The 14857-nt window shown below is 37.7% G+C and overlaps 1 protein-coding gene across 1 annotated transcript in view; it reads left to right on the top strand.

Moving 5' to 3' along the window:
• Nucleotides 1-14857, top strand: part of MBOAT2 (membrane bound O-acyltransferase domain containing 2) — a 96923-nt gene that overhangs the window by 22075 nt on the left and 59991 nt on the right. The window contains exon 3 of the mRNA XM_063330442.1: nucleotides 1088-1165. Coding sequence (XP_063186512.1) covers nucleotides 1088-1165 — 78 coding nt within the window. The remainder of the gene's footprint in view (nucleotides 1-1087; nucleotides 1166-14857) is intronic.

The following is a 14857-nucleotide window of genomic DNA, read 5'->3' as shown; positions in this document are numbered from 1 at the left end:
CAAGGTCATTAAATATCCAAGTGAATTGTTTTCCCTCAGTTGATCGTGTGTAGACTTTGTAGGATTTCAGCTGGATAGAACTGTGTTTCTTGTTGAAAGTCCTTGAAGACATTTCCTTGTGAATAGATGAGGAGTGAAATTGGAAATTGCTGATGATAAGATGAAAGAAAAGTATCAGTATAAGAAAATAGTATGTGCTTTTTAGGCTGCTTTTTATGGGGAAAAATTCCCAAACTAGATCAGTGTGTCATTTGAGCACATGTAAGTGTGCTACTGAGGCACTTTAAGTGAAGTATCAGAATGAAAGAAAATCAACTTACTGAAGATCAGATGCTTTACCCCAGTCACTGGCAATGGTTTGCCACCAGTGCTTTACCAGCTTACTGAAATATAACTCCTTTAAAAAAATAAAAGTAAAAATGAAACAGATGCCAAAAAACCCAAAACAATGGTGGTGTGGTAGCTCGGGTGGTAAGCGGTGGAAAACAAAAAGAGAATAGGTTAGAGCAGCCTTGTGAAATAAATCTGTGCGTTCTTGGTGCATAGGGGGTTTTTTGTTTGTGTTTTTGAGAGCATCATTACCATCATCCCTTAATTAGTTATTGATAACCTGGAACAAAGAGACTGACTGGACAGAGTTACCACTTCTATTGACCGGGAAATCTTCCCATATACTAATATTGTGGATACTAGGATATTTTGGGCCTTATTTCAGTTATCTATTGTTGCAAAAGGGTAAGAAGATGAGTATGGAATTTGAACCACAAAACATTCATGTTATTTGCACATGAAATAATGCCAAGTGGAAGTATTATGAGATGCATTCTTTGTATTCTTGTTTATGAGCTGGAGAATTTTAAGTCTGTAGTTTTTGTTCATTACTGCTGTCTGTGCTGTGCTAAAGGGTGAAGCTCTCAACAGGAGGGAGGGCTGCAGAAAACCTAAATAGAACAAAAGGGGTTTTTGGAAGCAGTGATGGAGTTAAAATTTGACAAACCTATTTATTCGGTGTTAAATAAATAAATGCATGCAGTTTATTGTCATTAATGAAAATGTCATGAGGGTTTACTTCTTTTTTCCTCCCTAGGTATGCCTTACATTTTGTTATACAAAGTGGAATTTCCTACTATATCATGATCATAATAGGAGTGGAAAATATGCACAAGTAAGTTTCCATTGTGAAATATTTTTTTGCTTTTACAAGATTGCTACTGTTTAGGGTTTTTTTTTTTTGTAACTGTGCACATATGCCATACTTCTGGTTGTGTCATAATATTTCATTATTTGAATTCTGCTAACCATGGTTTTATTTCCAGGAGAGAAAATGGCTTATTTGGGTAATTTTGCCAGCTTTTTGGAATATTTTTGTTCTCAGTGTTCTGATTTTTCTGTCATTACTTAATCATAAGTAGTTTTAGATGTCTCACAAATGAGTTAACTCAATGTAATTTGATAATGCCCAGTGTTAGTAGAAGGAAGATGTCTGAAGGGAACAGAATTTGAGAGAGAAATGTTTTTAGGTACTCTTTGTCATTTCCTATTTTTTTTTTGTAAGAATTAACGCAGTGTGAATGCTGTCTTAGGTTAAGTATGCTATTGTAAAATTACGTGTGTAGGGTGTTATTTTTATGTTTGCTTGAATGCATGATTAGCAGTATCTGAATCCATGTAGAATGGCACTTGTTTCTCTTTTTTCAATCATGCTTAAAAGCAGGAGAGACATTTATTTTATTACTATATGCGTATGTTTCACTATTCCACATCAGAACCAAATTAGGTTCCCACTGTGTTAATTCCCGCATAAATGTTTAGTAAAATAGCAAACGCGTGCTTGAATAGGTTCCTGAAGTATGTGAGGCTGTCAGGAAAGATGCTGGTAAAAGAACCAAAAAAAGGAAAATTGCTTTACATAGAAAGTGCAAAGCTGGGGTGGCCTTAGTTCATGATCCTGCCTATTAGAACACTCTGCTTCTTTATGCTCTGTTACTGAATATAATTTTGTTGTCTTTTGAAATATGCCATTTTAGGCTCTTATTTCCAGGATTTTCTGCAAAGCCTGATGTATTCAAACTACTGCAGATGGGAGAGAACTTCATTTGGTTGGATGGCTGGTTTATATTCTAATGGCTTGTTTGATTAGAAGTTGTTTTAAGCAACTTGGCTACTTCAATTTCTCTTTAGACATTTAACAATGTAAGTTGTAGCTTAATATTTTAAAAGAAATTATTAATGTGGTTAAATGCTGCAAAGAGAGGTACCAGCCAGGAATGCTTTGGTCTTTATCATAACAAATTACACAGGTTTCTTGTAAAAGGAAATTTAGCAGTGGTTTACTTCCCTAATAGTGAGAGGTAGGTAGGCACGCATGTATTTAACATTCCTGCATTGGAGCAAGGGAACCCGCTAGTTCCTGACCCTCCCAGTTCATACCAGCTGGTTTAACAACTGATGTCCTGAAATGTTTGCTGTGTCATACACAACTGTGTGCGTACGTTCTCTGTTATTCTTAGTTACTGTGCAGGTGTGGGGGTAAAACCTAGATTTGACTACCAGGCTTATGTGGCTCTATCACAGTATGAATTAACATACCGTTGGATAAAACTAGAAAGCTCTTTCAGTGGAGGACTGCTTTAAGTTGTGGACAATGCTTGGGTGCTGTATGGGAAGCTCCAGGAGCCATTCCTAATAGGTGATACGGGCAAGACTCTACGAGGTTTGCTCTCTCCATTGCCACGGTATCCCAGAAGTGGTGATACCTCTTGGTGTCCCTATATGCCTGTACCTTTTACTGAAGGAATGCACCATGTACTCTTAGTTTTCTGCCATGAAAATGCTATTTACAGCTTTCTGTTCAGCAGTCTGAACAGAAACTAATGCGAATGACTCCTCTCCCCACCTAAATGTTTGTCTTCAGGCTACAGATGTGTCTCATGGAGTACAGGAGAGATTTAAGGTTAAGTGCTGTGTAGTAGGACGCAGCTGGTACCACCTGGCCTCAGGACTGGAGAAGGACCCTGTCAATATTTTACTAGTGTGTATGTATATATATATACGCAACTAATCAGAGTACTTGCATATACCTGCATAACCCAAGTTTTGGGATGTACTTTGTATGTCATAGAGGGACCCATTGACTAGCAGTCCTAGTTAGGTTCCTGCACTCTTCATAAGCTTCTTAAACTTGGAGACTATAGAACATCAAATACCTATACATAATGTAAATATGGATTCAAGTGATTTTTGTATTGGAAAAGCACTTGTGTATTGTACAAAATATTTTTGTCTATTATCTAAATTAATTCACTGAAGTAAGCTTCCCTCTTCTTTTCCCTGCCCTGGTTGGTGTACTGCAGATTTCCTAAGTGTATGGATTAGGAAAACCATTATCCCTCTCCTTCCTGCTTCCCCCACTCCCTAATACAGTTCCTCAGTCTCTCCAGCCTCTCTTAAAATTCTTTAAACAAGTAAGAGGCAACTGAAGTTCTTAGGCTGTTTATCAGTTAAGCTGCTGAGTGCTGGGTATGCCGGCTTTCTTTACCATCAAAAACAAGCAAAGGTTTTTGATAAACTTCTACATTCTCCAAAGCAGACTTTCAAGTCTGATACTGGGACTCTTCTAAATCTCTGTTGCTTTCTTAACGTACATCCTAAAAGTCTGCTCTACAAGGTTCCTACCTTTGTGTTTGTCCTGAGGGAACTGAACCTTGTGTGGCTGTTGCTTCTAGGTTGGTCTTGACAATACATGATATGTCAAGTGAGGGGAGGAAAAAAAAGAAAGAGAAAGGTAAAATCTTGGACGGAGGTGGGGGGAAGAGAACTGACCATATTAAAAAGGAAGGAAACCTTATCTTTTTACTTCAGCAACTTCTAGAATAAAGTTAATTAGCAGAAAATGAGTTACCTGAGATGTGGGTTTAACTAAAATTGATGAATTATTTTTTTTATACTTAAGTCTTACTTAAACAATAATACTTTAAATGAAAGATGGAGTGGTAACACTAGCTCTCCTGAACAATTCAAAAGCTCTTATCTTTTAATTTGTGACTAAGCTATCTTAATTTATTTGGTGCTTTCATGTCTCAGTTAATTGTGAAACTGAAAAATGTGTTTAAACAAGTTCTCGATTCCAATGAATTTGCATTTGGTAACTGATGTAGTGCTAATCCTTATTTTTTTTCTTTTTCCTTGGAAATTCCTGTTTCTTCTGTGGCTGTGAAATTAACACTTGTCTCAAAAGCCCAAACACCACAAAGGTTTTTCCTTAAAGCATTTGGCTACTGTTAGCTAAGAGCTATGTAAGCAATGCTTGTGCAGGTGATTTGATGACAAGGTAACTTTCTCTTTTGACTTGATTGTTTATTATATGGTTGGTAAATAACGACCCTCAGCCTGTGGGAAAGGAAAGTTAATTTTAGGGCTCACAGTTCCTTCACAGAACTCACAAAATACAAAATCCCAGCTGTGTCAGTGTAGAAAACAAATCTTGTTTATTTAAAATCTGTTAAACTGTTCACTTAAATTTCTTAAAGGTGCAAATGTAAAATCAAGTGATAGACATGCTCTTCATGTCTGTTATCTTCTGTTCTATGATTAAAGCTGCAGGATGATACTTTTCTTTGTCCAGAAGTCTAGAGTTGAACTACTAAGACTTAAGGAGGTTATTTCTGTCTTTAGAAAATAAAAAAAAAAAGAAAAAAATCACTTAACTGTTTTCTGGCATATTTAAGTTATGAAAAGTAAATTAATGAAGGACCCAGAGATCTGAGATAACTAATAGCAGTAAATACATAATGAGCTGACATGTGTGTGCCACAAGGACCACAAAGATAATGAAGGGACTGGAGCATCTATCCTATAAGGAGAAGCTGAGAGAGCTGGGACTGTTCAGCTTGGAGAAGAGAAGCTTCAGGGGAATTTTATCAATGGATATAAATACCTGCAGAGAGGGAGCCAGGCTCTTTTCAGTGGTGCCCAGTGACAGGACCAGAGGCAATGGGCACAAACTGAAACACAGGAGGTGCTGCCTGAACAGCAGGAGACACTTTTTTTTTTCCTGTAAAGAGAAGCTGTGGAATCTCCTTCCTTAGAGATATTAAAAAGCCACCTGGACACAGGCCTGGGCAGCTGGCTCTAGGTGGCCCTGCTTGAGCCAGGGGGGTTGGACCAGATGACCTCCAGAGGTCCCCCCCAGCCTCAACTGTTCTGTGGTTCTATTTTATTTTGATACACATACAATTCTTTGTACTGTACCTACGGTTATGTATGCGAGCTGTTTGAACGTATAAAGAGATATTTGAATTTGAGTAAATAAACTTTGCATGTTTGTAACTCGAAGTGCTTCCTGGTCATCCCTTTCCTTGGGATTTGGGAATGTTAGTCCCCATTTCCTCATTAAGTTCCCTTCCCTGTCCTAGCTGGAGCCTGGGCAGAGCAGTGCAACTCCTTACTGTGACTTTGACAAGCAGTGAGAGATCTGGCAAAGGAGGGGTGGAGGAGTCTTGATGGTTTGATCTTAAAAAAATCTCAGATTAAGAGGCAGATAAATCTTGTTCATCTGAGTGAACTAATTCACTCAGCATGTAACTGAGGCATTTAATTTGTCAGTTAGGTGTTTAATAATGCTGAATGTCATGACTTGTTGATAGACAGCTTTGACTGCTAGTTAGCCTACAACATAGATTGCTGTGAAAATTGTTAGGTATGGTTTCAGTGAAATACAAAATGTATCAAGCAAACTACTCTCACTTGTCCTGTGAGTTATGGGCAAGGTTTTCATAGGCATCTTTGTATCTTCAGACGTGAAAGCATTCATAAGATGAAAGTATTTTGGAAAACGGGAGTTAGGCTGTTTTTTGAACTTGTGTCTTTTCCAAAGGCCCTCGATCAAGGTAAATGTAAGTTTGCTGCGGTGTTTTGTTTTTTGTTTTAATTGCTGTCTGCTTTTGATTTGCTCACAGGTGTCTTAGTCAATGAAGAACATACATGATGTGAATAAAAACTTTTTTTTAATCTGCAAAATTGGATCTGAAGCAACATCTAAATATCTAACAGTCGTTAAGTGTTTGACTAAGAAATGCTATCAATTTCTAATAATAATTTTTAGCAAATCTAGGATTGGAAGCCTGCCAATATAACAACATTTCTTTGGAGGCACAAGGGTATCCAGACAACTGTAAGCTATCTGGTATAACTGCTCAGTTGCAAATTTGTAATTAGTTTATGTAACTTCAATAAAAATGTCTGGTACATAGGTAGCTGCCAAAGGACAGTGGGCATAGCACTGAGAATACCTGGATTCAGAATTTGAAGTATTAGTAGCTCTGAACTGTTCTGCATATGCAAACACAATTTTTCTGCATTTCTGCTTCTACAGTTAGTGAAAATAAGATAAACTTATTTGAAGTTAAGAAAATAGAGAGCTGAAAAATATTAAGCGTGTTCTTATCATTCAGCCAAGGATAAATGCAAGATGGAGGCTGATGAGATCTACTGGTTCTGTAGCCTTAAATAACACAAAGACTGAAAAAACAAGTACTGTTCTGTCACTGCAAGCAGTTTTTGTTGTCTTATCAGATCTATGTTAAGTGCAAAAAAACCCCACCCCACCAACCTGTTAAAACTTTATAATTATAAAGTTTGTATTTGATTAAAAAGGAATGAAAAGGTCATTTTTGTACAGATGAGAATCAAATACATATTAAACAGTATAACTCCTATAGTATGCATAGAAATCTTATCCTTCCCTATTAGAAATAAACACCAAGGCTGATAGATGGCTGTATTTAGGAGCATATTTCAATAGTTATCAATTAAACAGAATCCATTTTGTTTTTTGAAGTGGTATGTCTTTTCCCAAAGAAAAGGGATTGCACTTGTTGATTTCCCTCTAAGAAAGGGTAGATGGTCATTATATGTCTGTCTCAGGGTGAGCAGTGTTGTAGCTAAAATAGCCAATGTAAATCTTAATATATAAAAAAGATTATCAGGTTTTTTTATTTCCAAAAGTAGTGGTGAGATTGCAGAATTTTGTCGCGTTCTAGTAGCCAGGATTAAGGAATGATTTGGAAATGCTGAATCTCATGTGAAGAGCCATAGCAATGATTTGGGGGACTGAAACCAAGTATTGTTAGGAACCTTATTGGGTTATCAAGGAACTACAAGACAGTACAGTATTTATATTGGAGACAAAATGCAAAGACCTAATTTAGCAGACAGAGCACTACAAAAAGTTGAGTTAATGGCATTTTCTGCTATCATAAATACTACATGGCTCTATGCAGAAGGGTGCTTCACTTCTCTTGTTGAATTGGTTAGTTGTTTGTTGGTTTCTTTTTTTGTTTTGTTTTTTTGTGGTCTGGCCCTGCTAGGTGGTCTTCCTAGTTAAATAAAATCTTTGAGGTTTTGCTTGGGTAATGGCAAGACTTTTCTGGTTTGTTTGCAGAGGTGAAGACTAATTTTTTGTTTTTTCTTCAAGAATGTAGCTTATCTTACACACATATATTAAAACGGTAAAACCAGAGTTAAAATACAGAACCATCACAGATAACTGAAGCTTGTGATCTGAAATAGGCTTCATGTTTTCATTAAAATTTCTCACGGCTGTTAATTTTTTCTTTAACTGCCGAGCATCTTTTTTTATATGGTTTAATCAGATGAGCTACTTGAATGTTTTAACTTGAGTTAACTGTGCAGATGAGAGCTCTGCATAACTCAGATTCTTGTATCTTGCTGCTGCTACCTTGGTAATATGTAGGAATAGGACTTGCATGGGGCATATGCTATAGTTCTTTGAAGCTTAATAGCCAACTCCCACACGCTCTTTGCATCACTTTTACATCAAATTGCTCATCAAAACCACATACAGTTAAAAGTGACCTACCAAATTTAAAAAAACAAAACAACAATAACAAACACCACTATATCCCTGTTTACTTTTGTGGAAATAGAAAATTGACATTAATACTGATAGAGGGTTTGGTTTTCTTCTTGTGTGCTTTATTGACTTTTCTTCGTAATTTGTTATATATTTGATTTTTCTGATGCTTACCTAGAGATCAGACTTTTGTATCCTGAAGAGTGTGAATGGAAACATTGACTCTCACCAGGCAGTGGTTCTCTGCGTGCTGAAGATTTGACCATTACAAAAACAGCCATGTAAATGGATGTCTGTCTTCAATGACTTGAAAAGTGAGCACTTGTTGAAGTAAACAGCTGTGAAGGAATTTCCTAGAAATCCTTATGAATTTCTTTTGAAAGTGTTTGTTTTACATAGCTATTACAAGTTCATCTACTTTGATAACTTCCTGCAACTCTCTTGGCTGTGTTTGGATAGAACTCAATACATTCCTTAAAACAATAAAGGTATAAGTTGAGAAATAACTTGATTTATTATCCTTCATAAAATTGGAATGTTTGAATTGAAAGGCCTTTATTGATCATAGTTTTTGTAATTGCAGAAATGAAGTGAAAAGAGAACTGGAGTTTTCTTATCTTTAGTGCCTGTCACTTTTGTGTTGGTTTTAAATAAAAATTAAATACATCTATTTAATTTATGTTCTATACCCCCCCCACCCCCCACCCCCCATGGAGAAAGAAGGAAGGACAGGGATCATGTAGAGTCTGCAGTTTTGTGAAGGCTGGGACTTCAGTAGAGAGGCTGATAAACAACAGTACAAAATAAGGACTTTTGAAGTGTTGTAGCCACTTCAATTGCCTTAGTACAAAAGGGACATATGCTGTCCTAATGCAAGTAGAAAAAATTCTGATTGTATACTTTGTGTTTCCAGGGTGAAGAGTCCAAATTAGTCTGGTTTTAAATTCCCTCCCTCTTTCTTTTTTTTTTTAATTTTATTTTATTTTTTACTTGGTTGCTGATGTTATTCAAAGAATGGAGTTCTCAGAAGAACAAGCATTTTAACAGTGTTGTTGGCATATAAAACTTTAATCATCACACTTCAGAACTCAAGTGAAAAAATTTCTGGACTTCTGTTTTATGAAGTAGCTATACATTATTGAGTATTGATGTTTACTTGAAAGAGGGTTCTCTTACTTTCCTAAACTTTAAATTGATAGGTATTTTTTTTCACACTGTGTACTTGGTTTCTGTAAGTGTACAGAGGATGACCTTTTCTGGGAAAGAAGCAATAGTGTAAAATGGCTGGGTGTGTTAGATATCTGTTGGGACTGAATAGCTATTGCTTTTTGGCATGCATAGATCTCAATTTTTTTTAATCTCTGTGCTCAAAGTGAAGCTGAGCACAATCAATCAAGCAAAAGAAAATTGATAGTGAGAGTAAAGTCATGTTTTCTGGGCTCTGTATTTGTTTGGTAATCTCTGAAACTAGCATCTGTATAGATATTTCTTCAAGGCATATTACTCTGCCTGTCATGCTGCCAAGCAACTTGACTGCTAGCAAATGAGCTCTGAGTCATGGTATTATTGCTGCATGGTTTATTACCTCAACAAACTATTGATGTCAAATAAATCAGGCTCCCTACAAAATGAAGTGGCAGAATAAATTGTACCTAGAAGAGTTCAGTGAAAGCTATGTTCTTCTTCAGCTCCTGGCAAAGACTGCTGCTAATAAGAGTTGATTAAAAATTCTGGTTGCATGGCATTGACTGAATTGAACCAGTGGTGTTGTGATAGAGAGATTAAATGCAAGGATTCTGTATATTATGGTCAACTTTCCTCTCTAAGTGCATGCTTCTGCATAGTTTTTTATTCTTTGGTGAAATATCTTGTATTTGAGACAAATTTCACTTGAGTAATTATGACAAGCTCAGCAAACAATCATTTCATTGTTCTTAATGGAACTGTTGGCTGTAAATTATGCAAGCCAGTTTTGCTTGCAGAACCGCAAGTGGTAGCGTACGAAATGTCTGGGTTGGAGCTAAAAGATGTTTGAAGAAGTAAAAGATGACAACCCTTTTTGTTACAGATACACAAAACATAAAAAAAATGTTTGTGTTTTGTTCCCTTTAAGGGAAGGTGGATGTAAGTAAAAAAGCATTGATATTTAAAAAATACAAGCCTCTTCAGTTTAAAATCCGTTGTCCCAATTAAACATGTTAATAAGTTTTGTATGGCTTTTAAAGCTGATTGGTTTTGCAGGTCAAATGCCTTTTCTGGAAGTCAAAGATGAGATCACAGAATAGCTGAGGAGGTGAGGAGGGAGGGGTTTCTGAGTTCAACACCCCCCCCCCCCCGCCCCCGTTCAAAGCAGGATCAACTAGAGCAGGTTGCTCTGTGAAACCCAAGTCTTCCTTAATACGAACATGATCCTGGATAGCTCCAGCTGTCATAAGCATGAGAGCCATTTCCTTTTGGTGTCTTGCTTCAATGTCCTAAAACTTATTTTAAGGTGACTTCATGCAGCGTAGTTTTCTCATCTGAACGTGCTACAAAAGCTTGTATTATTCTTTAATTTCTCCCCACCCAATAATTGCATTGTCAAATTTGATTGTTAACTTAAGTCTTAGGCTTATTTCAATTTAAAGTGAAATAAACCAACTGCAATTGAGACAGTTATTTTGGTAGGAGGAGACTGTGTAGACAAGCAGTAGTAGACTGCCTTCTTGTCCTTTTTTATAAGGGATAGTATCAATAATAAAAAGGGCTGTAGGGGCGAAACACACAAAACAAAGACAATGCCAAGACGAAGTGTGTAACTCTTCTGTCTTTAAGTCAGCAGAAACAGGTGGAAGCCAGTTGAGTAATAAATAGCAGAGGGAGCATTTGATATTTCAAGTTTGCTTTTACTTTCAATTTGCTTTTCAATTGCATTTGAAAACAAATGTGTTTCCAGTATTCAAACAATAAATACATTCTTCTATGCCGTGAGAAGATACATAAGGGATTTACTTGTACTCTCTTCTGTGTGGATGAATTGCCTGGAAGTTTTAGGAGGGCTATGTGCAAGAAGTCCTATTTCCTTGTATATTGGTTGGCATAGTTTTTAGCTGGGAAGCTTACTGTTTTATGATAGTAAATTTCAAACTTTGCTGTTTAAAAGTTGCACTTGATTATGTTGAAATAGAAGTGAGTAAATAAAAAAAAGATACTGTAAATGACTGTGATTCCCATCTTAAATCTGACTCAAGTGATAGTGGAGCTTTTGGTGTTCTATTTTCTGTGAAATTTTTTCTATATGGTACTGAAGCTGGTTTGCTGTGTGTCTCTGTCTGGTAAGAAGATGCCAGTACCTTGCACAATATAGCGTGGTGTTAATCTTCAAAACTGGGGGTGAAAAAAAATAATGCATAGTATAGCCAAGTGCTAAGCAGTTTGCAGAGTCATTACTAATCACAGGCACAACAGGAACTGTGAAGTCAGTGTGCTTGCAAAAGCAGGCTCTGAGTATTTTAGTGTATGATTACTTAGAGTGAATAATCTGGTTTATTAATAGATCATATCACATGGAAATGCACAATGCATACAAGTAATGCATAATTTTAAACAAAAGTCATGTAACTGGCTTTCTTTTTCTTGGTATACTGCCCTTTCTAGGAGTATCTGTGATGTTTTAAATCCCATATCCTGGAAACTCACTGTCTTCTGGCTTTGATATGGAGTGCTAATTTTTTTGTGATTGGTATTATTGCTTCTGTAGAAAGCAAGTTCAAAGCAGCTCACAATCTGTTGAATGCTTTAAGGACATCTTGTGAGGTATGAATGAGGTGGTATGCATATCGTGAGAACTAGTAAGATTCTTCCATTTCCCTATGTAAGGTATTCCTATAGAGCCATCTTTTTTTTTTTCTTTTTTTTTTTTTTCCTCTACAAGGTGGAGGTAGATCTCACTGATCAGCAGCATTCACTTTTTGTCTTCAAGTCCAGGCTCCTCTGGCTTCCTTTCTCTGCGTGACCCTGGTGCTCTGGAAGGCTGATCAGTAAATGCCATAGGCACACTCTTCTGTAGGCAGAGGACATTCATCTAAAACTGTGGTCTTGAGGGTGTTGCTCTTCAGCTGTCTTGACTGCAGTAGTTTCACCAGAAGGTTTGCCTCAGATATTCATGTAAGCAGTGTAGTTGCAGTTTCTTAAGAATTGTCCCCACGGTAACTTCTTACCGCTTTACATGGTAACAAAATTAGAATCCGTCTACGTGAATGTGATGTGGTATGTTATATTACTGGGCCTGAGAGAGCTTTCCAGAAGAACGGGAGGGCTGCTGTCAGGGCTCCGGTGGCTTCTTCATCGCTCCTAGCTTCTAGAGAGCAGAATAACAGATTTTGCTGTGTTTTATATAAGTGTCTGAAGTAACAATGTCTGTACCCAGGCAGGATATCTCCAAACTGAAGTAGCTGAGGCTTTCTAAACCTTTCAAAAGAGTATGAAAGCAAAACCTGATTCATAGGTGGCTTCTGAAAAGTGGGTTGAAATAAAGCTTTGTTCTGATCTTGGTTTGATATGTGGTTTGAAAGCTGCTTAGCTTCTCTGGCATTCTTCCACACTTCATGTTTGAGCAATTAGTGTATGTGACACAATCTGTATAAACAGTAGAAGTGTCTAAATAAAGGAGCCTAAGGCACCTAGAAGCAGACTGAGTTTAGTTTGTTGTGCCAGCTATGCTTTGCTATTCCTATAACTACTCAGTGCATTTTTCAAAGATCCTGCAAAGGTATTCCCTTTGCAGTGTAGAATTGCAAGTACCTCAAGACTATGAAATGATTTCTGCTCCTCAACCCTATCCTCTAACGAATGAGGACTGAGATACAAAGTACAACATCAGTCATCTAAAACATACAGAAAAATCAAAACTTCTGAAAGACTGGAAGGAGTGTCCTATGAGGAGTGGCTAAGGACTGTGGGTTTGTCTAGTTTGGAGAAAAGGAGGCTGAGAGGCAACCTCATTGCTCTCCCCAGCTTCCTGGGGAGGGGCCGCGGAGAAGCGAGTTGCTGACCTCTTCTCCCTGGTATCCAGTGATAGGACATGTGGGAATGGTTCAGAGCTGCACCAGAGGAGGTTTAGACTGGGCATTAGGAAGTATTTCTTTACTGAGAGGGTGGCCAAACACTGGAACAGGCTTCCTAGAGAGGTGGTCAATGCTCCAAGCCTGTCCATGTTTGAGAGGCCTTTGGACAGTGCCATTAGTAACATGCTTTAACTTTTGGTCATCCCTGAATTGGTCAGGCAGTTGGACTAGATGATCGTTATAGGTCCCTTCCAACTGAAATTCTATTCTAGAAGAGAATTCTAGATACAGTCACTGTCCAACTCTTATGGTAGACGAGATCCTTTTGCTCTAAGTAGTAAACGCCATATATTTTAGCAGTTAATAATAATGCATTGGCTTAAGAGGGAAGCAGTGCTTTCTAAAAGTGGTAAAATGGGCAACGGTAGAAGTAATACCAGCGTTGGCTAATACATTCATTCCTTACAAGCATCACCTTCCTGTGTTTATGAGCAGAATCAATGAAGAAGTCAAATAATTCTTTGTCTTTTGAATCTTCTGCTATAAGTGTTAACTAGATGTAGGAACAGCTATTAGTCAAGATATTTTTTGGAAACTTTCTCTTCACATCAGCACTGGGAGCCAGCTGTTTAAAGTATTTTTTTATCAGGATGGTAATGACCTGCTGTGTACTTGTGTTCATTGTGAAATGAAACCATTATCTGATTATCCATAGTGTGTTTCTCTAGTGTTGCATAATCACGTATTTTATTTTCTTTCCTTATTTTTTCATAGTAAGAGTGAAAATATGTGAGCAATCAGCGGATAGTTTCTGTGTCTTAATTGTTGTTTTTCTCCTTCACCATCTGTAAATGTAGAGGAACATTGCGTCAGACTGTCTGGTTTCTTCTGGATACATTGCCTCAGTGTCCATGTTGCAGGACACTTACAGTGATGACATATGTTTGAAATGGCATTTAATCAAGTCACTGAACATATACCTGACCAACCTGTACAGGTCACTTTCCTTGTGTCACTTGGCAGTGAGAATTCTTGCAGTGTTCCTGTCCTTGTCTGCAGGTGTGCTTAAGAGTTGTAGCAGGTAGTGATTAACAGGTAACTATCTCAACTTGTGGTTCACTCAGCAGTTGAGTGAAGATGGGATGGGAAAGAGGAGACCAAACAACCTAAACAGAATAATTAGTACTTGAATTATGGACTTAGTGTGTGTATTGTTGTCCTCAGCTGTTGGTCTCTTATCTTTGAGTAATCAGGCTTTGTCATTGGGTAACTTTAGCGGACAATCCTTGAACTATCAGTGTGGTCAATTAAGGGTTCTTTGTCAATGGGAATCTTTTGCAAATGGAAACATTGATTAGTTTTGCCAGAGAAGTTCAGAGTACCCCATCTCTTACAGGGAGCCTGAAGGGTTCCAGAATGGGACTCTTGCCAGATGGATGCTGGTTGCTGGATGCTTTAGATGCCAAGAGATCTGAGGAGGCAGGGAGAGAAAATTAATGGTAGCCTCAACAAAAGCCAGACAGTTCTCGTTAAACGTTCAGCAGTGAACCTTCCCCTGCAGCAACTGGTTGCTTTGTCTGTTTTGCCAGTATCTTATTTTCTAACAGCAAAATTTTGGGCTTGGGGTACCACGGTTGACCCATACAGGAGCAAGTCCTAGTTTTCTGATGTTTACCTGAAATAATCTTTTTATTAATTGTAATATCCTGAAAAGTCTTTGCAGAATCAGAGAATGCTTGAGTTTGGAAGGAACTTTGGGAGGTCACTAGCCTGCTCAAGCAGGGCTACCTAGAGACAGTTGTCCAGGACAGTGTCTGGATGGCTTTTGAATATCTCCAAGGATGAAGACTCTGCAACATCCCCTGGGCAACCTGTGCCAGTGCTTGGTCACCCTCACAGGAAAAAAACATTTCCTGCTGTTTGGACAGCACCTTCTGTG

The sequence above is a fragment of the Chroicocephalus ridibundus genome, chromosome 3 (assembly GCF_963924245.1).
Source record: "Chroicocephalus ridibundus chromosome 3, bChrRid1.1, whole genome shotgun sequence".
Lineage (NCBI taxonomy): Eukaryota > Metazoa > Chordata > Aves > Charadriiformes > Laridae > Chroicocephalus > Chroicocephalus ridibundus.
Note: the sequence above shows the minus strand (reverse complement) of the source record. Positions and strands in the feature narration are given on the sequence as shown.